The 25582-nt window shown below is 40.3% G+C and overlaps 2 protein-coding genes across 2 annotated transcripts in view; one reads left to right on the forward strand and one right to left on the reverse strand.

The window, feature by feature from the left end:
- Window positions 1-25582, reverse strand: part of brinp2 (bone morphogenetic protein/retinoic acid inducible neural-specific 2) — a 121586-nt gene that overhangs the window by 74036 nt on the left and 21968 nt on the right. The window contains exons 2-3 of the mRNA XM_084545977.1: window positions 4129-4319; window positions 1131-1312 (exon numbers count right to left, since the gene is read on the reverse strand). Coding sequence (XP_084402103.1) covers window positions 1131-1312; window positions 4129-4319 — 373 coding nt within the window. The remainder of the gene's footprint in view (window positions 1-1130; window positions 1313-4128; window positions 4320-25582) is intronic.
- On the forward strand, window positions 21654-24871 carry LOC311489078 (E3 SUMO-protein ligase ZBED1-like). The gene is made up of 2 exons (XM_084545978.1): window positions 21654-23330; window positions 23541-24871. The coding sequence occupies exons 1-2, from the start codon at window positions 21834-21836 to the stop codon at window positions 23997-23999; spliced, it is 1956 nt and encodes a 651-aa protein (XP_084402104.1). The 5' UTR covers window positions 21654-21833; the 3' UTR covers window positions 24000-24871.

Genomic DNA, 25582 nt, shown 5'->3' on the forward strand with positions numbered 1-25582 from the left:
TGACAGGAGCACAGAAAGGGTGATTTTACGGAGTTATACTTTAAAGTTTTTTCTTTCTTTTTAAATAGTTTTTTTTTTTCTTTCTTACTTTTTAAGTAATTTAAGTAAAAAAAAACTCTGTGTGCCACGGCATGCTACCTTTTCACCAAGCGCACTCAGAAATGAGCCACCCTATTCAAAGTGCACGCAAACTTGACATTTAGCAATTACTCATTTCAGTCAGATTTGCTATTTAAGTTCGAGCATGAATGCGCGGTCCACCCACCCACACACCTGCTGTCATCGCATAAAAGCCAACAAATCTGTTCTGATGTGGAAAAAAATGTATCGCTTGGTTATGCCTAGCCTCCAATCAGGGCAAAAGAAAAAAGAAAAATATTCTGACAAGGTAAAGCCAGGCAGGAGGAGATAATAGGATCTATTTTTCAGTGTTTTTGAGTGGATTTTTAACAAAATCGTGACTCTTAGCAATTAGTGAGGAAATGAGCTAGAAAAACCCAGGTGGTGGAATTTGGCAAAATATGACGAACTGCGTCAAGGTGAGTCATATGTGTACTAATTTAAAAGAACCAAAAGCATGATCTCCTGTGCTTTGAAAGAGTATTAGAGCAGTTCAGTGTGATACCACTGTACAGACGCCACAGGAGAACCTACAGTATCCTGTACCCGGTCAAGGCTATACAGTAGGATACACTGTCTATAAATCTGCTTTTCCCATTAGACAAGACAAAATAGACATTTGCCATGCTTTAGTGCCCCCACTGTGCTTTTAATCCAGCTTGCCCCTTTTAAAAAATGTTGGTCTCGGGCACTCTCTTTCGTCTCTTGCCAGCATTTGAGCAACGACGCACCTTGAAAAATAATCTTTAAAACAGATTGTTTGTTCGAGCTATTTCTTATAGGTGCAGAATGGAACGATGTATCCCAGAGGGACAGTTTTATAGGGGTGTTTGCGTGTCTGTCTCGATAGGAGATCGGTTAACTGTAAAGTGAGTCCGCTGTATGTATGGCAAATAAACTGTACATTTGCATATGTGTGCCGTTTACAGAAAGAGATATTTTCCATCAAAGCTTGAAATCATAGACTACACATCTGGAAAGTAAGTAGATTTGCAGTGCGTGTGAAGTACCTTAATAGCAGAGGTGGCAATCTGGAGGTGGTGGAGTCGCCTTAGGGTGCTCTCTCGGTCCGTGAAGTAGGAAGCCGCCAGCTGATGGAGCAGCTCCAGAGACACCACGGAGCTGTTGCTGTTGCCTTCTGACTTCTTGTTCAGCTTCTGCTTGTCCAGGAAAATGGTCAACGACTCTTCTCCTGTGGATCAATAACCAATCAACATGCTGTCCGTTATTATTTCTCATTGCACTGTAACAAAGCACTTTCATTGAGGAGGAAACTACTCATGGATGAGCTGGAGTGATCTTCTGTTTTGAGCTTTCCTTGGCAGGCCTTCGCCGTCTCGCTGTGGTTTTGCGGTTCGTCTGCTGTAATGCAGATAATGTATGATTTGTCTTGGCTTTGCTCTCTTTCATCACTCAATTATAAAACTATTACCAGTAAAGTCCCGCAAAAACAAGGCATCAGGTTATATGTTAAAATAAAGTAGAAACTACCAGCCACTCCTCTGGTACTTATAAATGGCTGCCGATCTTTCAAACTTTTTTTTTTTTTTTTTAAAGTCAGAGCTGGCACTCAGGCTCTGGTTCTGTATTTACTGGAAATGATCCAAACTCCTACTTCCTGAATCATCCAACATGCACTCCTCACTTGGTTTAGTTCCAAAGCAGCATTTGCAAGTGCAGACTGAAAAGTCTTTGAGTAGGTAGCTAATTTAAAACAAATAAACAGGAGCAAACCAATGTCGCTTGTCATAGCATTCTCCAACATGTCTACTTGTTTGGTGATGCTCTCACGCTGCATTGTCCTGCTACCCTTAAGTTTGAAGAGGAGCTACATACAGTGTGGGGCTTGCTAACCTAAGCTTTTGCATTGTTTAGTCTTGGTAGAAATGAGGATTATTGTCTTATCTCTAAACTCTATATCAGTCAGCAATAGGTTAGCTTGGAATTTGTTGGTTAAAAATCTGAAAGTGTCCCAATTTCTCTGATTTCTTTACTGGAATTTAAGTGCAACCAGATGTAATTCAACAAGAATGTGCCCCTATAGACATAAGAGGTATGAAACTGTGGGTTTATAGTTATTACAAGGTAATGCTGTTAGTATATTAAATAGTCTACACTGTTTGATTTTTGGACACTTGTTGGAGACTGTGCTTTCCAACGTGTGTCAAATTCGGTTCAGGATTTGGCCAGCGCCTTTTCAAAACATGTTAAATCCTGTCCAAACTGGAGTAAGTAAATCACAGAGCACTTCCTGTCATTTGTTTTAAACCCCATTCAGAATGATGAGTTTAATTACCACACACCACAGAGAATACTTTATCACCCAACTCCACGAATTCAGGGGGGCTCGAGTGTGATATTCAGCAAAACTGTCACTCCCAAAGTGTCTTGCTGGGCATACGTTGTGCCGAAATCAGACGAAAATCACACTTTCCTGGAGCACACACTATTTTTCAGCCATGTTATATTCGCAGTCAGAGCCCAGACGCTTAAAAGCCTTTCAGATAATCACAGAGAGGGTAACACTGCATTTAGATTTATGGGTGTTTAGTAGGGTTGTGACACTTAGGGTGTTTTTTTAGTTTTTTTTTTTTTTTTTTTAAATAACTTCCTATTCATGTTAGTACACTATATTTAACCTCAGCCCCTGCATTTAATTATTACTTTTTATTTCAAATGTAATTTTATCCTCCACATTGTTCTAAAGAAAAACGTCGTTCTCACAACATAATGCATCTCATTTTATAGATGTAAAAATTACCACTTGGAGGCCCCGCAGCTAACTTTTGACATTCATTAAGTCAATTTATTCACTTCATGTAATTTAGCAAAATGCACTTCCCAGATGCACGTAACCACAGCTGGCGAGCCAGACATTAAAAGCAGGCGAGACTGGAGTGAAAACAGCAGAACAAAAGGGAACAAAAAATAGATATCTGGCATGTGTGCATTCACTCGGCCGCGGGCTCATCAGTATGCAGACCGGCTCTGCCCATTTAGTTGAGGCTGTTAATTACATATAGTCTAACTATCAGCGTGACACTGCATTCATCTTTTTTTGTTTTTTTTCTCTCTCTCCCACGCCGATGTTCCGGGGCATTCATCCAATGATAAGTGGCAGTAAAGTAAGGTGTCTGTGGATGGAAATATCAGAGCGGTTGTCAGGAGACAGCGTCTGTCAGAAGACTTTGTGTATGTTATGAACAGTGTGTATCCGAGAGGGATGGTGGCAGGAACGCTGCCAGTCGAAGATTTATGGCTAATTTCAGTATCAAATGATAGTGTTTTGTCATAATTTAAAGTCCATTATATCACTTTTTAAATGAGAAAGTATGCTGTACTGTATTATACGTTCACTGTTTATTACAAGCTTGACTAATCTGACTACCCCAGCCCTCTAAATCCTGCTTACAGACGCTTAGAGACAAACTAATATTGAATATAAATATCTCTAAGACGTCATGTAAAAAAACAACCAAATGTAAAAAAAAAGAAAAAAAGAAATGTGCTCATATATCAGGGCTCTGCTGTGTGATGACAAGGATCAGTGGTATATTAATATCAAGAGGTCGTCACATGGGGGCACACTATCGGTACTGCTGGCGATCCCGTTTTAGCGAGTTACTTCTCTCCTCTGGGGTCGATGCTGAAAAGAAATCCAATAACAAGAGACGTATTCTAAGAAACAGGCCAGTTTAATTCTTCTGCTTTGTAAGGCTCTTGCAGCTGCAGGTAGCGTTCATCAGAGGGAAAGATGAGTGGAAAATTAGCACTGTGGAAAGCAACCCTGGTTGAATGCTGCAGGTGCAAGGTGCGGAAACTGCTGCAATTGTTGCTTTTCACTTGATAACCTTCTTTGATAAAAGAAAGAAAGCTCACACTTCTGCACCGCTACACGCTGCAACTCCTCTGAGACCCAAATTGAATAGCTCCTCTATTTTTGGTGTGTCCCGCCACTTCCTAACCCGAGAAAAAAAGGCGAGTGTGTCACCTGCAGTCGTTCCTTACCTCCCAGGGTAGCAGAAACTAGGAAGTGGGTCCCATACTTCTTGATGAGGTTTTCGTTGATTTGCTGCAGGGTTGGCCGTCGCCCTAGTAACCGCAGGTTGCGTAGGAACTCTGGCGCTAAGGGCAACGGAGCTTTAAGGAAATCTCTCTTCTCTGTGGCCAGGCTGTTCACCTTCCAGTGGCTGAACTCCCTGCAATTATGAATACATTAACAAGTGAATACACACTCAGTTCCATAGGTACTTGTTGTTAAAGACCTTACATAGCCAGGAAATCACTTTCATAATGACTGAGATATATAACAAATAGAATGTCTCGAAAAAAAAAAAAAAAAATAGATAAGACAATAAGTTTTTGTAAGTGACTATAGAGTGATATATGACTGGTGTGAGTACAAACTATGACTGGTCTCTGACTAGACATCTACAGTGGGTGTGGTGTAACTGAGGGAAAGGAAGGAAGCATTATGATACTGGCAATCTTGTGTTGTGGGAGGCTTAAAACAAGAATGAAATAACAACTGAGGACTCCTGTGGGCGGCTAAAGAAGATAGTAGGAGCTGTTCATTTTCTGTTCGGTTTTTTATTGGTCAGTGTCACAGTCCACAATGTTGAAGTCATGAAAATTATGACATTATGACCGCTACATACGTCCTTAAAAGACCCCTTGTCTTGTCAGCGCCTACTTTCAGCCCTTGCATCATCTGGTCCGTTATTGGGCTAATATTGTTAATTTGTGCCATTGATGGGCATACATGGGCCTTTAATCTTGTAATGTCGAGGTGTGTGGTTAAAATCCAGACATTGATAGACAGTATATCAAAGAAGTTTTTTTTACAAATAACTGTGTATAGGTTCCTATTGAAGCTAATCAAAGTACATTCAAAATCCAGACTGATTTTAATGTATACAAAGCTGAATATGTCACACACTGGACCGAGACTTTGTAAACTAAATCTAAAAAGAAAACTTGAGGATATCCACACCAAGCAGTAGTTTGACAACCAATCTCCTGACATGCAATAACGTAGATTTTCGTAGAGACAGTAGCCATGCCATGGGATGAGCAGAACTGTGATTGAATGATTGATGGTAGCTAAAGGTTCTGTAATATATATTACATCTGATGGTTTCTTCATCGACTCTTACATTTCAGTTGAGAAATTTAGACATTTTAAGAATTGCTAATTGCACATACAAAAATGATAATTGTTGGAAACACTGGTTCACCTGCACTGCTGTCTAGAGTGGAGTGGTAATGCACCTGCAGCCCACTTGGGTACCACATTTAAATGCAACATCTGGAAGAGCAGAGGCCGCCAGTATTCTCAGTTGTGGCCTTGTTTGTTCACATTTAATTCAATGAAATCTCTTAGATTAATGCGGTAATTATTAAACGATGTTAGAACGTTACATGAGGGACCTGTCCTCCATTAGGCAAATTAGGCTTGACCACTCTGGGCTTTCTGAAACCAGCAACAATACTTTAGGATTACTGTTGAATGCCAGTGATATAATTGGTATAAAGGCGTAGAATCTTCAAAGTGCCCATATAAATGTCAAAATGCTTCATTAGTCTTCTGCATTATGCCTCTTAACAGCTCTAATTATTTCTTTAAAGGTCCAGTGGGATTTAGAGGAGACATTTTGAATACAATATTTATAACTGTGTTTTCATTGACAGTTAATTGAAATTGTGTTTTTGTTCAGGAACTTCAACACAAAACACCACTAGATACTAAACACGGTCTCCTTCATGAACAAAAAAATGATTCTCTGATGAACTCTTGACAACAAAAGGGAAACCTACACAACATTAGGAATAATGTTATGCTATTATTAGTGTAGTAAATTCACAAAGAACAGATTTTCTTCAGTAGACATTTTGACATATTCATAGCTTTGAAATGCACGTGTTTAAAATATGGAAAATGCTATTAAGTTTCCTTGTTACTGGTTCTGTGGCAGTTAATGGAACTGAGCTGTCATTGATGTGATCATGTCGTCCGAATTTCCCAAATGTCTGCGGCGAAAAAGCTCTGTTATTATCCGACTCTTAAGTTCTCCCTTAGCTCAACAAAGCTTTTCAGTTTCTTCTAGCCCTGTGTTTCCATTTTGCGTCCTGCAGATTTACTGCACTGATTCAGTCCCAGAGGTCTTACGATTGTCTCCAGCAGCCTCAAGCAGATAAAATGGCCATTTTCCTGGTGGGTAGAGACTAAAACTGAGCCAAAAGGAGAAATATTGAGCGGATTTGCGTAACAGTGTCAATGCATCCTCCAGAACAGCTTCAAATGGTGAAAATAATGAGAACATACTGTGTTCGGGTTCTGTTTACTGCCTGCTGCGCTGCTCGTAAATGGTCAATAAATCTACATGTTTCAGGTGTCGATACTGAGACTGCAACATGGCTCAATATGGCAATGACATCCATTAGAGGAGACAGAGTTTACCACACACTATGCTTACTATAACACATTTATTATAATTAATATAGAATATCACCAGGATCAAGCTAACGACTCTTCTAAATGTTCCTGTTCACACTAAACTTGCGACCTTTGAGGCTGAGAGACACTTTAATGACCAGACCTCTGTTGAGGTCAGTTCTTCAGCGGTACCAGACAAATACCAGGCAATGGCGCTGACCTTACAACAGGTCAACAGGACACACAGTGACATACAGAGAGAGACGAGTCAGGAAAATTCATACATTTCAAGTGGCCAACAATAATTTCATCACTTCGCTCCTGCCACGGCGGAACCCCGAGGTATGTGAAGATTATGCAAATGCCGGCAGAAAAGCACAGATCCACCTCATCTGCATACATTTGCTGGCAAAACAAACTGCCGTTGAATATTAGCACATTATGTATGCATTTGCACTGAACAAAATACCAGCAGTGACACAGTGTTTTCCCATGAGTGCGCCTCCTCCCTCATACACACACACACACAGAGGCAGGTGCATACTGTATCATTGTCTCCATTTCCCACTGGCCGCTCTTAAACTCCTCTTCTGCGGTCAAAAGTTTACGATTACCTACAACACAATACTATAATTATGATGTTGACAGCATTGCAACTGCAGTATGATACATACAATAGGCCAATTCCCATAATAACACACAGCAAATATGCCCGGGGTCATTCAGATAGTACCATTGTAAAGGCAGCAAAGGACAGTAATTAGTTTTTAGTTGCTGCATCGCATATTAGTCTTCAAAGGAGAGCTCAGATTTGTAACCATTTAGCTCAAAAACATGACAAAGCTTTCCTCAGAAGGAATGGCCTAGGGAGCATATGGTCAAACTAGCGCTTCATTAGGAGGTTCACTCTCACATAATGCGCCAATTAACGTCGGTAGCCTGGCTGCAGTCACACACTGCAATTTGTTCAAGCTATCATTAACTCCGGCCACACCGCTGTGTCATGAAAGGAGGGCAGCTTGGGCAAACTTGGGTCTAAAGGCCCCGTTTGGAGGTGTTATGTAAAAAAATGAAAAGATCAAAAGGAGCAGCATCCCTGTTTGCTCCCCTTTAGGGTAGTCGTTGGTTTATACACATCATATTTCGCAGTAAACACTGTGTCTGCGTATAAGGTATTAGTAATACCGGTTTGTTTCATCCAGTGCTGTCCTACATGCTTCATTTATTTCAAGATTTATAGTGTAGAGGTATTGGATCATATTTCATTTCATTAATATATCTGAATCTCTAAGCAACAATAAATATCTTTAGTAACTATAAATGACAAAGTGGAAGTGCAGTAAATGTACACTACACGCTTATTTAGAAATGGATCACTGCTATAAAGATGGGGTCCAACTCTGTCATGTGTCTGTGTAAACCTGGGAATAATCCAAAAGTCTGAGGATTTACACAAGCAGTTAAGGAGCTATTTCTGAACCCTCAGTATTTGTCGGTCAGCAATCAGACTGAAGAACATAAGTGGTACTGGTCGTGTTTAATTCTTTGTAGAAAATTTCTACAGCTGCGGCATCACACCGCGAGACGTGTCAAACAAACTGCATTCGCAAATCTGCAAAACACAGATGCATTAACAGAAAATATCCCAACACAAATGCCATACGTGTGAAAAAGCCACAGCGAAAGCGAGCGGCTGCAATGAAGTAGGAAAGACGATAATTGCCTCCGTGTGTGGATGAGGATTTTCTCAAAGTGCCCATTTGAGAAACAAGTGAAGTGTTCGTCCCTGGCTAACTATGTGATGATTGTCACAAGTGAGCAATGTTGTTGAGGGATGACTTTCGAGAACTTTCCACTGCCCTCACCTGATCTCTACCCCTCTGTTATTTAAAGCCAAACTTTCCTGACATGGAGAAGCTATTTGTCAGTCATGCTGGGATAACATGAAAACCCAAACTTTTAATGTCCAAGCATGGTTTTAGAACTGAAGAGATTCCACATTTTAATGTAATTGTTGAGCTGATTTCATCAGTTGTCACAGAAAATATCGTATTAAGCTCAAAAGTAAAAGAAAATAGAAATCCACTGACACTCAGACTTTTGGACCCCAGGGTGAGTATTGTAGCAGACCAAGCAAAAATGGTCCACAGACACACAGTCCAGTTTGCTTTCAAATATCAACAAATACAAATAAATAAATAAAATACTGTGCACGTCTTATTCCGGGTTGATAGCTTTGTAACAGCTTAATTCTGCTGTTTACCTGGCAGCCTTTGTCACACGCGATAAGGTGACTGACACTGATAACTTTCCAGTGTTGTGAAACCCTGTTGTATCGGATCATAATCTCTGTGTAGCATTTAAGAGTCTGATAAACCTTAAAAGGCACTGGATCTGTACGGCAGACTGAACTCCCTGGATCATATTTCATTTTTCTCACCGACACCTGAGGCAACGCGGTGAACCTCCCGCTCATTTTAAGAGCGAGCATGTCTAGCGATAAAACGGAAAACACAGACACTTGGAGAATGAGCTTTTAACAGGATTAAATTACCAGCTAAAATGTAATTAGGCTGTATTATTTGTATTATCTTATACTCAAATTGTAATGTCCAACAAACATTTACATTTGCCTCCGCTGTATTTGAAATGGAAATCTTCCATCCATCCATAAACAGCACAGTATTTATTATTATTATTATTTTTATTTTATTTGCAGCATTTTCAGTGTACTGTCTTCTTAAAGCCAGTCCAAGACATCTCACTTGATCCGGACAGATAACTTTTGACCGTAGCACCACAGCGCAGCTCTGTACCTTGAAACAGTATCTGCTTTCTGAACCCCACACCGATTCTGCTTCACAATGATCGCTGCAATCCCACACCAGCTTATTTTTCAAACTGCCCGTATCCCTATCCAACACAGACTGGAGACATAGACAGTATAAAGATGAACGGTGGAACTGCTCCTCAAAAGTGAAGCCAAAGCAAGTAGAGCTCCCCCTGGTGACTGGCTGCAGTATAGGTCATAAGCTCCACCCCCTCCATGTCAGTGGATGGGACTTGGGCAAAACTAAAACACTAAAATACACGTTAACATTTTTTTTAGGGATGTTTCTGTCATTTTAGGTAGTTAATATAATACCAATGCATACCCAAGGGTCCATTTTTCTAATAAGTTTCATTTTAGCATAACTTATCAGAAGAAAGCGCATCAGTTTGGACAATGCAAGGAAGTGGGGACGCATTGTCCATATTTAAATACAGTCTATAATTGGAGACAATAGGAGGAAACTCATTACTATGTCTATTTCAGCCTATAACAAAACAATGTCGTGGAAATAAAATTTAAAATAGAAAAAGAAAAGCATAAAGCTTATTAAATGTGAGTTTTGTCTTTCGAAAGTTTCTTTAACTGCAGCTGCACGAACAAATTTAAGAATTTGTGGCTTTCGTGAGCATCACACCTGGAAAGAAAGACCAAGCCTTCCCGCTGCTGCAGAGGAGAAGTTCATTAGATACCGGCCTCACAAATCAACAATGAACCTCACATTACAGGCCACATCAATGCTTCCCAGAACTGAAGCTGCAGACACATTTCAAGAAGAAACCACTACTGAGGGAGACCAGTAATCAGAAGACAATCAAGAAACTGTCAGCATTCATGGTTATCGTGACGCATGTCTATGGACTCTAATCTAATCCAGAATTCAAGGCAATTAACCAGCATGGCTACCACCTCCAGGCTTCAGGTGTAGACCTCATGAAGGCTGGGTGAGAGGATCAAGAGTGTTCGAAGCTGTAATTAAAGCAAATCTTGTTTCTTCGTTACTCGTGTTTACTGCATTAATCTAAATGTGTTATTTTAGTCCTACGGTGTGAAATGATATGTAGCAAAAAAATAGAAAAACCACTGAATGAGTAAGTGTCCAAACTTTTGGCTCATTGTTTTACAGTGAGTGACTTCATCCTTAACAACTATTCTGAAAGTCACTGTAAGTGACCATTTTTTAACAATCTTGGAAAGTAACTGATGGGAATTTTATTTTACTAACAACCTACTCAGTCTATTGTTCAGGGACTGTCCCACTTATCTTCCAGAAAGTTCCAAAATTAGCAACCTAAAATTAGGTGGGTTGCACCACCTGAATCACTGAAAAACCTAGGCAAAAAGGACAAATAAATGCATTCTAAAGCTGCTTTTCAAAGGTTTTACAAGCTGAGGAGAAACACAACCGGCAAAGTCACTTCAACTACAATCTATAATGCTTCAGATATATATAGCCAGTCCAATTCCAGCAGTAGTAACATGACAAATATACCAAACCAAAGGTCAGTCTCATTTGAATGTGGCACACCATTACAATTAGTGTGCAGCTATCACATGCATCAGCAGGCATTAGTTTTAGCTTAGTATTTAGTCCAGCAAGTCACAGGATGCCAGCCAGTAGGTGCACGCTGATTAACTGTGGCTGATGTAGACTGATGTGTTTTCAGAGCAGCTCTACAGTGACTGAGCACGGCGAAGGGGAGCCAACTGCAACGGGGCCCGAAAAGCAAAGAAGCGCAGTGCATCATTTACTTTTCTCCTCGCTTCGCTCTCTAAGAGTTAACATTGAGACTGCCGGCTGACCGTTTGGCTAATGATGATAGATGGTGTTAATTAAAAGGTTTTAGCACAGCACTGATTGCACCTGCAGCTCTGGCAATCAGTTTCACTGAAGCAGAGGGAATTTTGTTGTTTTTAACAGGGGGGAGAAAAAGAGGAAAAAAAATCTCTACCTATGCATATATTTCCATTGAAAGTTTCTCATGGCAGCGTCCTGGCACCTGGATGTTATTAGCGATCAGACACAGAAAGAGCACCGGACAGGTCTCAGGGTGAATGTGGCCTGTATTTACTGGGGTTTCACATCCGTACAGCTGTCAGGGCTGAAAACCCCCTGAGAGGAGAGGCCACAGAGGAGCAGGCAAAAGTGTTTTGACGTACATGGTACATAATGTATGAAATTTAAATTACAATTTTAAATAAAAAAAATATATATATATAGATAGATAGATCACAAGATCAGTGGTTGCTTTCTGATCCATTTGCATGTGCTGAATTGGGAAAAAGGGCTTTTCTCCTCTCTGGAATATGTTGCAGAATGACTGGAAACTAAATGAGTAAATTTCATTGAGCTCTTTTAAAATGAAACTTGAGGACTTGAGGCCAACTCCACAATATGCACTTGTTTTTATATCTGCTTGTAAATTTTGATCTTCTTTTATTTGTCTTTTGTCTGTGTTTTAAATGTGTCACTTTGTAATTGTGGTTAAATAGGTTGGTTAAAGGTTAAATAATAAAAGGAGCACAAGGTTTACAAGAAACCTGAATATGAACGCGTTCTCATCAAGGCTTGTGGTGAACAATAGGTCTCGAAATAGCCTGTGACGTCTGGAAGACAGAGAAGAATGGCTACTTCAACATGAACACAAATTCACTGCACTGTACAACGCACGTAAAAATAGCTGGCCATGTCAGCGTTCATTCAGGATCATCTTCAAATCGTATTTGGTTCATTTCTGTGTGAATACACATTGTGTACTTCCGCTGTGGCCAAATGGGCACGTATGTAGGTCATCACCTGTCAAATGGTTTCGTTCATGCTTGTGCTTTTGGAGCAGTTTGCCGTTTGTCTGTTTGCATCCCCGGTCTAGGCTAAAAGCTAATTGCCCTACAGGATGCTATGGACGAGGGAAGCTAGATGTCCAACACAAAAAAATGTCAATTGTGGTAATACTATTTAGCTGTGAGCACAGCTAATTTGTAAGAATTACTTAATTATTAAGAATTATTGATGCGCCGTGACACATGTGAGGGTGCAAGAAAGTTGCTATGGAGGACAACGTAACTAAGGGTGCACGGTTGTGCTTCATAGTAGTTCTTTAGCCCCACCTACATACCTCTGATTCACTCAGAAATATGTCACATCATGGAAGATAAAGACCCTGCATGATACGTAGTACTACAGATGTTTTTGCCGCTTCTATTAATACTTCCAGATACTGTAGGTGCACCAGTGCACCAGGTTTCTCTAGGCCTGCTTTCTGCTTAATTATTAATCCCTGACATCCAAGTAGTTTCTTCTAGTAAGCATCATGGTGGCAAGATAGCAGCCCTTTCCCTGTTGCTCCCAGGCCATCTAAATGATGACATTTTTTTGACATCCGATTACTATTTAAAAAGTAAAGATACATACTGACATGAAATCCTTAAACAATGATTTACTATGTTTTCTAGAGGAAAGTAAAAGAAAGTAGAGAATTCCACAAACGACTCCAACAGGCAAAGACAGGAGGAGAGAAGGTGAGAGTAACACAAAAGTAGGAGAGAAAATTGCAAGTTCAGCTCACTGTATGCCTGCCTGCACCTCCACTCCGGTGTTTACCACAAGCCTATTTGTTCCAAGCTTTGACTCATGATGAGAGGTCTGTGGTGTTGCGTGTGAACAGAGCTGAGACTTTATAATGAGCAGTTTCACCTGAATCAGGTACAGTCTCACCCATTAATAAGAAGTGACCCACATATGATTTCTGGCTATTTCCGGAGTGGGTGGTTGGTGGAGAGCTGAACCTTCAGGTTTTTCCATGAAAATTGTACTACTCTGCTCACAACCAATCATCCGTGGAAATAGGCCTTGATCCACAGGAAGTGATGTGATTTTGATGACTGCAGCGGAGGGCACAAAATACAATAAGCAGGTAGGGACAAGGACAGAACAGAGTTGTTTTTAGAAATGGTTGTGCCCACAGTACAATTATGTTAGATTTACAGCCCTTTTCAGTTTTTAGTTTTCCATTTTCGATTCACAGCCCAGCTGAGAGCAACACTGACACTGGAATGTAGCATTCAAATAGGTTTTCACAGGTTAAATACCAGAAGTCATATTACATCTTAGTTACTCATTCTGCAAACCATATTGGTGCATGTTTTAGTTTAGAAATTAGAATGCACATTTCATAGACACTATATCAGTGTATATTTAGCGTATACACTGCTAAATAAGTCATCTGAGTTACTGTCAAATGAGCAACTAAGCTAACTAGCCCCAACATATATATATATCAGTAAAAGGTATTTTAACACTGATCAGACATAACATTATGACCACCTTCCTAATATTGTGTAGGTCTCCCTTGTGCCTCCAAAACAGTTGTGACTCATCAGAGAATGGACATGGGCCTTCTGAGGGTGTCCTGTCATCCCACAGATACTTGATCAGTTTGGGATCGAGTGAATTTGGAGGCCAGGTCAACACCTTGTGCTGTTCTTCATGTTTTTTTTTTTTAGTTGTTCCTAAGCGTTGTTGTGTGTGTATCTGTGTCATTGCTATGGGGTGGGGGTGAACGGTCTGGTCTAGGTGGTTGGTACATGTCTAAGTAACATCCACATGAATGCCAGGTCCAAAAGTGTCCCAGCAGAACATTGTTTTGTCACAAGATGGTCAATGTTATTTACTTTTCCTGTCAGTGGTTTTAATGTTGTGGCTGATCGGTGTGTAGTGCATTACTCTTTTGTGCATCTTTTTGGTCTTGGCTACAACTTCAGCAAGTTTCAAAGTCTGTTGTTTAATTTTAGTGCACAATTCTAACTAAATTAATATAACTCAATAAAAAACATTTGTTGACAAAAAATTATCTATGAATTGATCTACTTTAAAAAAAATAGATTAGTAAAAGTATCTTTTCAGTCAGATAAACTCTCACTCTCACGTGACCATGTCACATCCTGTTCCTATAGCATCAAATAACTACTAACTAAAACATTTGAAATGAAAAGCATCAGCAACAAGTGTGGGCACTGGCATTGATTTCTGTTCTGTGGTTCATATACCAGTGTTGAGTTTGATCTACCATCAACAAGGCTACATGTAGAATATGATGTCTGTGTATATATGATGAGCACTGCTGCTACCAGACGTCACTGCTGGGTGGTCTACCTGTTTACCTGATGCATCTTTGGAAGAGTGCGCACCAAACCACTTTTTTCTGTGATTGCAAGAGTCATATTGATCCAAACGAACCGACCTGTTGGAAAATGCTCTTGGTTATGGAACAACCTAGGTGTGAAGGCACCCTAAAATATGTGTCTTCAAAGGGTTATTCCTATTATTGTTTCTTTTTTCATTTATATCTTTACATTTTCTTTTTCTAAGTTCATGATTATTTCAAGGTGTGCATGATGATGATGATGGTAACAGTATTTATGCAGTTTTATGTTGCACATAGCTTGCTGTACAATGTGAACGCAGGAAAAAAAAAATGAAGACAAGGCAAGACTTTAAATGCAAAACCTTTAAATCATGCAGCACCAGATACAAGTGTGGACACAACTACTCATTCAGAGGGTCACATCTATGGAGAGTCACCCAGCATGGACACTAAGCAAACATGCTAAAATAAACCTTGTTTTCAATGTCAATGTGTTTTAAACCTAAAACCTAACCAGGAGAAGGTTACGCGATTACACAGCCGAATACACAAGTGTGATTTACTCTCAAAACATTAAATGAAACGTAGCTGCTTTTAGAGCTAAGTTCAAATAACTCGGCCTAAAATAAAAATGTTTGGAGTGTTTAAAATTATGACTGACACACCCATTACTTTCTCATACATGAGTCAGTTAGGAGCTGAGCCTTTGGTATGGCCCCTGAACCTTTGAGTTGCCACATAACATTTGTCAAACCATATTGGCAAATGATTGACCCAAAGGTTATTACTCCCTAATGGTATAAATAAATGAAGCGTCACTGGTCTAGAATAAGAGCTGTTTTACTTTCTCAGCCAGGGAGCTGAATGTCGAAGTCTGTTCTCTTGTCCTAGGATCTGAGTTCATTAAAAGTCCCTCCTGTCTTCTGGGAGCCCACTAGAAATAGACCCTCCACCCAGGCTGGAGGGAGAAAGCCACTGCATGATTTTTTAATGATGGCTGAGTTGTTCCCACCAGAGTCTCCTGAAAGGAATTAAACTGGAAGCCCTCTGCCAGGGACCCCAAACGGCTATCCCATTATGACAGCTAATGGGAGCTGTGACACGATGGGACGGATAAATCTGTGGACGAAATTTTTACTGCGCTGCAACAAATTCATGACAGAATTCGCAGAATTGTAAGGCGGGCCACGGTAAAGTTTGTTGAGCAAGTTCCAAGCATGCAGCGGTCCAGATCTTATGCAGGGGGAAGTCAAACCAATTTAACATGTGGTAATGTTAAATTTGCACGGTGTGTCCCAAATCTGTACGAGGCATCACCTGCTCACAAGGCTGGCACATCTAGGTTGAGTGTCTCTGTCAGCTATTTTAAAAATTTGTCACGCTTCAGCTGAATCTTGTTGGCTTAAGAAACTGCAATATATACAATATATGTCAATGCCACTGCTGAGATTTGACACAATTGCAGCTAAATGCAGGAGCCATTTTTAGTTCAGAGCCAGAGTGCAACTTATACAGCAACTACATGAGGCTTTGCGACGGTAACTTTAAGGAACTTGGCAAGTAAAAAGTCCAGTTGTGCATATTAGTCAGTCAACTGAGCATACAACATGTGGTGTGTTGTTCTATAGTCAATATGAACACAAGGCAATCTACAAATCCTAACACTAGGTCCATGTTGACCAGCTGCTAGGATACTTTAGGGTATACAACCTAGTACAATGATTAACTGTGATTCTAGCCACAGGTTAAATTAGGAAAGGTAAAAAAATACCTAAGTACTTCAATCAAAATGTTCTTATGCTAAAAACACTGCACTGTGCATAATGTGTTTACCCCCGTAAGTGTCCAAAGTAGTTAAGAATTAAGAACGCAGAGCTCAGTGTTGAGGTGTAGCTTGTCAACAAGAAAGGCAGGGAACTGCTTGGGGGCCTAGACCAGTAGGGGAGCCCTGAGGGCTGACAAACTTTGAACTACAGCACCACCTGACACAGCTTTGACTCTGAAGAGACATGCACAGGACATGAAAATGATAAGGGTACCCAGTTCAAAACGAAGAGATGTTATCCTTCTGGGAGTGAAATTGAAAGAAAAGGAAAGAGGATGCGATAATGACAATTAATACTGAACAGCTAACTGATTGCTGCTTCCACTTCCACTAGAATCACATTATTTCCTTTATTTATTCTTCAATATTGGATAACTTAGCTATGAGTAAGTCTCATGTGGAAGCCTTTGCTTAGGGCCACAATAAACTCCAGCATCGCCTCTGTTTCAACTCTGCGTTCATCTTTGCTCTCTTTTTTTTTTTTTTTTGCATTCAACCCATCCATTTGTTCCCACAGCTGTATGTGGACTCTAAAGTAGTGAGCTGCCACCTGTATGTAACAGTTTGGGGGTTTAGGATCTTGGTCAAGTCACCTCAGCCATGGATGAAAATCTGAGACTTTACATTCCTTATTAACCCACAGCAATAATGCTGTTGTTCCCATACCGGAAAGTTGAACCCAGGCCACCCGAGTGAAAACCAGGAATCCTAAACACATATGGGATTACAAACCCGTAGGATTGTGAGTCTAACTCTCTTCTCAGCAGGACGCATTTTAAAAAGTCACTGCTAATAAACAAGTTAGAGAGTTGCACACAGAGAATTCAGCAGCTGAAAGATTAAGCTTTAAGTGACATGCAGTTCCGAAAACTGTTCTGCTTCAAACCTACTTATGTTTGACATTTCAACTTAAAAAAAGGGATATGTCTGGAGTGTCTTCACAACTTCTTTTGCTGAAAGCTTGCTTTGCTTTGTCCAAATGCACATTTTTTAAGACTGTGGAGAGGTTCACAAGGGGATGTTAAGTTGCTCTCAGATTATGGAAATAATATAAGTAACAATCCAGATTTGTATGCAGCAAGACTTAAAAATAAAGCGTGCATGGTTCATCTTCCAGAGGTATTCAATATGTATACTCATACATATTGTATGTGGTGTTATGCACAGCAGTATGTAGAGGTTGGTTTACATTCTCTCTCCTTGTAAAGATCCATACACAGGAATTAATGTTTCACCTATAAACTAGTAGAACTATAATCATTTCCCTCAAGTAGCTGAATGCACAGGTTCTGTATTTTTCTTACACTGTGAAGGAATTAGACTAAAGGAAAGCACCTGTGTGACTAGCTCCTAACATTTAGGTCCCCTATAATGGCTTCATTCGTAGATTCGTAATGAAACAATAGCGGCTCGGCGTGGTGTTGATTCACTAACGTTAAGCTTACTTAAGTGCTGCCTTAAGAGAGGTTCTCTGAAAACATTTTGAGGAGGACTTAAAAAAAAACAAAAAAACAAGTTAACCCAGAGGATTCGTGACGCGCTTGCCAACACACCTGCCTTCACGTATTAGCATCATATTGGAGGAGTCAAGGAGCTGAACGCCTCACTTTCCCTGTAAATTTTCTCTCCGCTATTTTGAGAGCCGTGCTGTAGCCGACCTCTCCCTCTGTGTGTGTCTGTGTGTGTGTGACAGGAAGCTGATGTGTCCTATTTCCCTTCAAAACTGAAAAAAATCTAAACTAGGTTTTGGGTTTATTAATATTTGTATCCAACCCTCCAGCCCCCAAAAGAGAGAGACGAGGTCTATCGCTTGAGCACCAGATAACACCCCCCCTGCATTAAAATGAATTCATTTCAAATGAGAAGGTTTCAATTTGATTGTCTCTCAGGCTGAGTAATTGTTCTGAAAGACACTGAGATTAAATATCTCGGGTGTCTTTGACATAAAAAGAGTTCCCTGCCAGTGTTAATTTGTCGAGATACGCTCTGCCTGTCTCTGTGTGGTACTCCTGCCACTTTCCAGTAATACATTTCTGAAAAGGCACAGCTATATGGCCACTTGCATTATTCATAACTCTCACTGCATGCGGGAGATTACTTATTGATGTGCATAGGTATCCTCAATTCAAAGTTTACAAAGTTTTTTAAGGTCTGGTGATACGACTGATATGAATAAGCGGATTGAAAATACATGCTCATGTCGTTCCAGCAAATCTTTTCATTGAAGATGTTCAATTAACAGCGCTTTGCTTTCCCATTTGTGCAGGAATAGCGACTAGAATAGAATAATGGAAATTAACAATGAACTGGTAAAATAGTGGGATGTTATTTGAGAAGCAGCTCTCAGCGTATTTGTCAGTAACTTCTTCATCGCCATATTTGTGTCTCTAGAGTTGCTTCAGTTTTCCATATCTGCACTAAGTGTGTAACACTAAGCTGCTATCAGTTCGTGCTAATTGCATAAAATTATCTATATTCAAAGATATCTTAAGTGTACAAGGCTGTTGGCAGTTATTAAAAGGTCTTTATTTTATATATTAATTTATTTTCTACTGTATATTTTAGTAAGTTTAGAGGCACACAACATATACATTTTAATCATGTTTCATGTAACTACAGCCAGGACTATCCTATTCCCTTCACTTTAAATTGATATATGGCCAAGCTACACACAAGACACTACAATGATGAAGTGAAATCAGGTTGTTTGCAATTGATTAAAAGTCAGAAACTGATTAAAATAACAAAGCATGTTAAATAAGAGCCGTGTAAGTATTAAAGTTCTGTCTGGAAACAAATAGTAAAGATCAAACAGGAGGAAATGAATGATTTTCCATGTGTGTATGACACGGTGACCCCACTAACATTTGTGACAAAGATAATGGCCCTGGACCTGGAAACAGAGCCTTCAATGTTTTTTTTGTTTTTATGTGGCCTAATATTCCTGTTTATTTAATATTTCAGTTTTTTAATTAACCCAGTATTTGTTGCTTAATGAACCCAATTTCCTGTGAGTCCTGGACCTTCACAACATAATTGTTTTTTTTTTTATTATTGATTTATTATTTTAGCCTTAATTACATCAGTGTAGCAGTAAACAGGAAACAAAGGAAGAAAGAGGAGAATGACACAACACAGGCTCCCTAGATTCCCCCAAACCGTGGAATAATATCGTTATAATCATGACTGTTTCCATTTCCAATAAGTGCTGTAGCGGAGGATCATTTATCTAAGAATATGGAACGCAAACCCCGCGTTGAGGAATGCTGGATGGGAACTTGCACTGAGATGAAGGAGCTACTGGAACACACGACTTCAAGTTTCTGTGGGACGTGGCCTATTTGAATGTACCATTAATTTTAAGTGTCTGTGACTTTAGCATTAAATAAAGTAGTTCTGGGACAGTTCCTAACTTCATGTTGTCAGTTTCCTGTCTCCTGGCAATGTCAGATTTCAGTATCGAATATCTGTGGATGGCAAGAATTATCCTGCACCGAGACCCCATAACACAATATGGGGGGGGGGGGGGGGGTGAAGTGTTTTGAATTAACTGAAATTACTCCAAGAAGAATTGGTGTGATGTTTGTTCGTGCTCCGATAACAACACATGTACACTCATGGTATATTGTCTATAATTGTGTCTCTGGTCTATCCACTGGGTATGTGCCTATTTCATCTTCTTTTTTTGTCTTCTACTTTGCCACTTAAATAAATCCTGTCAGAAAACCTAAATTGCTTTATTAGAAAATGAAATAATTCAGCCCGCAGTAAAAAGCAAAGTAGAGAGATGTCAGCTTTTCTTATTTTGTTATAGGGACAATTTCAATGAAATGAGATCAGACATTGTTGGAGACTGCAACAATGCCCCCCACCCAATCCGACTCCATCGCCACCCACTCCCACCGTGCACTTACTGAAAAGAGACCGAACCTCAGAATTATAATTCAAATTGACTCTTGCTAAATTGAAAGGGAGAGCGTGGAAGTGTCAAGCATACAAATGCAGGTTATTCCGCTTCGTACTGTCTTGCCCTGAAGGTTTTTCCCAAAAGAAAATCAGCACATATAGAAGAATGAGTTTGTTTGTTTTTATTTTCCAGCTGGGATGAAATAATTGAATCTGTGCGCGTTCAAAGATCTGGTGGCACTTATTATCACAGTTTGCATTTGACCATGTCCTGGTGACATGCCATTTTGCCAGCACATTCACATACTGCATGCAGGCATGTGCTTGCATGTGGGCAAGAGGACCAATCACCATCTTATTCTGGTGCACTAGTATGGGGCAGAGATTGTCGGCTGCCTGGAGACACCAAGGACTTATGGCAATATGACAGTTATTAAAATCTGATACTGGCAGCGCTATAACATCCCACTAATAGGAGGCACTTATATTCAATGAAACTGGACGCAGTTCTAGCTGCAATTTAGATTTTAAAGCAACCAATAAGGTTTAGAGTAAGCTCAGCATATGTTTGACTAGACTCTAATGAAGACAACATATTGCATTGTATGAATGTACAGTGTAAACTGATTAAACTGTAAACTTAGAAGCAACAGTACTTGGAAGCACAAAAACTCAGACCCGATAATTGACTTACATCCATGAGGTGACCTAAAACTTAGATTGTTGGTTTTAAAGCTGCAAATATTTATTTTTGGCCACTTGGGGGCAGTGAAACTACCCATTAACACAATGTGTATGTATTTACAATATAAGGTTTTGGCAATCACGTCAGCAAATAAATATGTTGGCTTACAACAGAGTTCAGTTGATTTTGTGTTTTTTTCATGTAAATTCATAAATGGTACATGGTTATTTCACAGTGGTGGCATTGGCCATTGACCTAAAATAGCAGCGCAACCCAAATTGTTCAGAAGCTAAAGCCATTAGTTATGTTCCTCCTGCATCATCCTATATTGGTCATGCAATACATTTATGAGGAAAGCAGTGATGAAAAATGAGGAAGTATACAAAGAAAGAAATATGAAAATACAAAAGCCCTAAAGCCCAGGGACAATACTTTAAACTGTAGCAGTCTGAAATTCATCTGTGACATTGTTACATCCTACACAAAGCGTTTTATGAACCAGAGGCCATGTGAAATCACCGTCAATAAAACTAATGTGGTAAATCAATTAAGAGTCTTTCAGTAATAAAGGACAGTGATGACTTTCATTGCATTTTTTGGGGGGGAGTTACATTTAAATCATGCATATGAAAACACAAACCTATCCCACTGGATTACATCAAATCAACTATGATCTCACTCCAAAAGCATCGAGGGTAGGGGTGTAAGAAAATATCGATACACTTAAATATCGCGATATTTTCTTTCACGATACCGTATCGATATTCAACAGTACTGTATCGATTTTTTTTATTAACAATTAACATGCAATTTTCACGGCGTTTGTTCATTTTTGTGTTGCAATTAAACCTCCGGCCGCTAGGTGGGCAGCATGGGCAGCAGTCATTATGCGAGAGCGCCAGTCTGTGCCAAATTGCATGCTAACCGCTAACTTAGCACAGTTCACGGCGATGACGGAGGACGAGCGGATACAGCCGGCTCCAGCAGCTTTTAAAGCGGATGTTTGGGCATATTTTGGTTTCAAAACAAAGGAAGGCAGTTGCGACTTCGACAAGAGCCATGCGGTCTGTAAACTCTGCAACGCCAGAGTCAAGTACTCGGGCAATACTACAAATTTGCGATCACATGTGGCGAGACACCATGACAATGTAGCATTACAGGCTAACGTGAAACGAGTGGATCCTGGTCAACGAACTATTCAAGAAGTTAACTTTTCGAAACTACCAGCGACCTCAACTCGCGCAACCAAGATAACACAGTCAGTACTTTTTTTTATTTGCAAAGACATGCGCCCTCTGAGTGTTGTGGAGAACGAGGGATTTCGTAATATGTTGACAACACTGGAGCCCCGTTACACCATCCCTTCCCGACAACACATCACGGACATCGCTCTCCCGAAGTTGTACGGACAAGTCAAAGCGACGGTGCTGGACTCACTCAGCTCAGCGGAGAGAGTCGCTTTGACATGCGACGCTTGGACTTCGAGGGCCACTGAATCGTATGTAACTCTTACAGCACATCACATAGATGACCAGTGGAACCTCAAATCCCATGTACTGCAAACCCGAGCTATGCGTGACAGTCACACGGGGGAACACATAGCAGCGTTACTGACTGAGGCTGTGACTGAATGGGGATTGGATGGAAAAGATCCCGTTGTTGTTACAGATAATGCATCGAATATGACTGTCGCGGCGAGACTCGCAGGCTTGACGCACATACAGTGTTTTGCACACAGCCTTAATCTGGCGTCACAGAGAGCACTGAAAATACAGTCAGTGGCGCGACTTCTCGGCAGGATCAGACGTGTAACAGCCTTTTTTAGGCGCAGCACACTAGCCAGTGAACAGTTAAAGCAAAAACAGCGCCTACTCCAGCTGCCAAGTCATAGGTTGATCACAGACGTTATTACAAGATGGAACAGCTCTTACGAGATGATAGAACGATTTTTAGAACAGCAACCAGCCATCTGCGCAGCTCTGCTTTCAGCAGAGGTCAGGAGGAGTGAAAAAGATATCTTCACATTAAGCGAGTCTGATATCACGTGTGCAGAAGAAGTGCTCAGGGCACTCAAGCCCATGAAGGATGCCACCCTGGTCATGTCAGAGGAGAGCATGCCAACACTGTCCCTCATCGCTCCTCTTCATGCCAAGCTTGTAATGGGTGCAGAAGAAAACCCTGATGACACACAGACTGTAAAGGACATCAAGGCTGCTATAGCACAATATCTGGGAAAGAGATACAGTGAGAGGGAGACACTGTACATGGCATCAGCTGTTGATCCCAGGTTTAAGGACCTGCCCTTCCTGTCTGAAGCAGAGGCCAGTGAGATCTACTCCAAACTGACCAACGCTGTGGTGGCTGTGATAAAGAAGCAACAGAATGTAAGTAAATAAATTAATACAGTTGAAAAAAATACACTGCAGTTATAACTAAGTGCAAATCTGAGTAAATGAAGTATATTTGACATATGGTTAAGTTGCACTTGGATAATTATGTATTAAATACAAATATAAGTGTGGAATAGGATGAATCTTGGATTTGAATTTTGGCTTTCAGTGACATTAATACTAGTTGGATTTGATGTTTTTCAGCTGCAAGAGGACACCGACAAACAAGGGGAGAATGTCCCAGAGGAAGCTGATCACCCACCTTTTGAGGACAGCCCTGCTTCCATCCCTCAGCCACCCCTAAAGAGACCAAGGACCTCATGTGCATTGGCAGACTTGCTTGGTGCAACGTATGCCACTGCTGACAATACAGCACCAAAATCAGCAGATGATGCTGCCGCAGCTGAGATGAAGAGGTTTAAAGATGAAACCCCTTTGCCTCTCACAGGAAATCCTCTGAGTTGGTGGAGGGACCATGAACAGGAGTACCCTCAGCTATTCAGAGTAGCAAAATGTTTCCTGTGTATTCCTGGAACAAGCGTCTCTGCAGAGAGAGTTTTCTCTTCCGCAGGAGATATTGTGAATGCACAGAGAAGCGTCCTGAAAGCTGGGCATGTGGACCAGCTTGTATTCCTCCACAAAAACCTTGAGATTAAAAAATAAGCACTGACATACAAACTGGAACAACATGTAAAATCCAGTATCTGAGACTGTTTACCATATTTAATTTTGTTGAGTCCTGCAAGTTTTTATTTATTTAGGCAGATGGGTAAATTCCTTTATTGAGATTACACTGAAAAAGTGGATGTTGCAGGGCTTTGTACTTTATTTTGTCAGTAACAGTTTACATTTTTTGTTAATATTAAGAATCCTACAAGCACTTTCATATTTGATTATAGAAAGAGTATATGCTAATTTCTTTGTGGTAACAGCCAGAAAAAGTGTTGTGACGTTTGAAGGTATCGAGACCATATTTTCTTTTGACAGTTACTTTGAAATCAAAAACTCCTCATTGGTTGTGAACCTCTAAGCAGATATCTTAAAATATCTACAGCCTTCATGTAACATTGTTTACATATTTTTTTCTACATGTTAAGCTAATGACTGTTGATATTGCAGGAAAAAGTATTGTTATGTTAGATTGTACAGGGACTGCATATATTTGCAAATATTTGTGACTTTTACTGAAAGGCAGATATTAATTTCTTCAGCCTCCACATAAAGATCGGATGTTGCAGTGACTTTGCATTTTCTTTTTCAACTTCAGAAATTTGAACCTTATTACTTTACCTTATTATTATTATTGCTTATTACAGTTAAGGGATAACCTTTTACCAGAGTCAAGAAATTGTTAACTTATTTTTTTCATTTGTTTATCCAAAAAATCCTGCAAATCCTGTATTTCTTCTCTTGTGAAACACAAATACAGATCCCTGTGTTCGAATTCAGTAAGCTTATGTTAAGCATGTAACAGCATTGTGTGTTTACTATGCTGACAGTTTTCTCACAATTAAATCTTTAAAAGAAACTCAATATATCGTTGTTCATACAGTATCGCAATATATCGCAATATATCGTATCGTTGCCACTGTATCGTGATACGTATCGTATCGCCAGATTCTTGCCAATACACACCCCTAATCGAGGGCTGTACTGGCATCTCTACATGGGGTTTTCTTGTTAATACGTTGTCATACCCCATTTACATACAGCCATCGCTCTGGGTTTTTTTTTTGTGTGAGCCACACTGTGCCAGAAAACACACCTTGCGGTGTCCTAGAAGCCTTAAAAAGTCTGCGTGATGGCAGTTTTTGTGAGTCCATTATTGCCAGTTCCCAGTGTGCTAAACATTAGGCATCCTGCCAAACAACACAATGTGGAAGAACTAACTGGTTCTTAGCACAACCTGGCCACCGTCTGCTCTTATCCATATGGTCAATTTGTCTTCCGCCTTCACACTGAAGTGAAAACAAACATGTACACACAAACACACACATGCACACTTTTCTACCCTTTCCTAGGAACAGCAAAGCCCGCCTACCTCATCCTTTGCCCCTTCCCTGTCTCCCCATCCTCACCAGCATTTCTTTTTATTCTCAATCCCCTTCCCCCCGTCTCTCTTCACCTTGCTTCTCTGTTTGGCTCCCCATCTCTCTCTAGCTTACCCAGGTAACATCTGCACACACATATCCAGCCCTTCAGTTGCCTTGGGGCTTCCTGTTCGGAAACTCTTTTGTCTGCCCTTT

The sequence above is a fragment of the Chelon labrosus genome (genome assembly GCF_963514085.1).
Source record: "Chelon labrosus genome assembly, chromosome: 6".
NCBI classification, from domain to species: domain Eukaryota; kingdom Metazoa; phylum Chordata; class Actinopteri; order Mugiliformes; family Mugilidae; genus Chelon; species Chelon labrosus.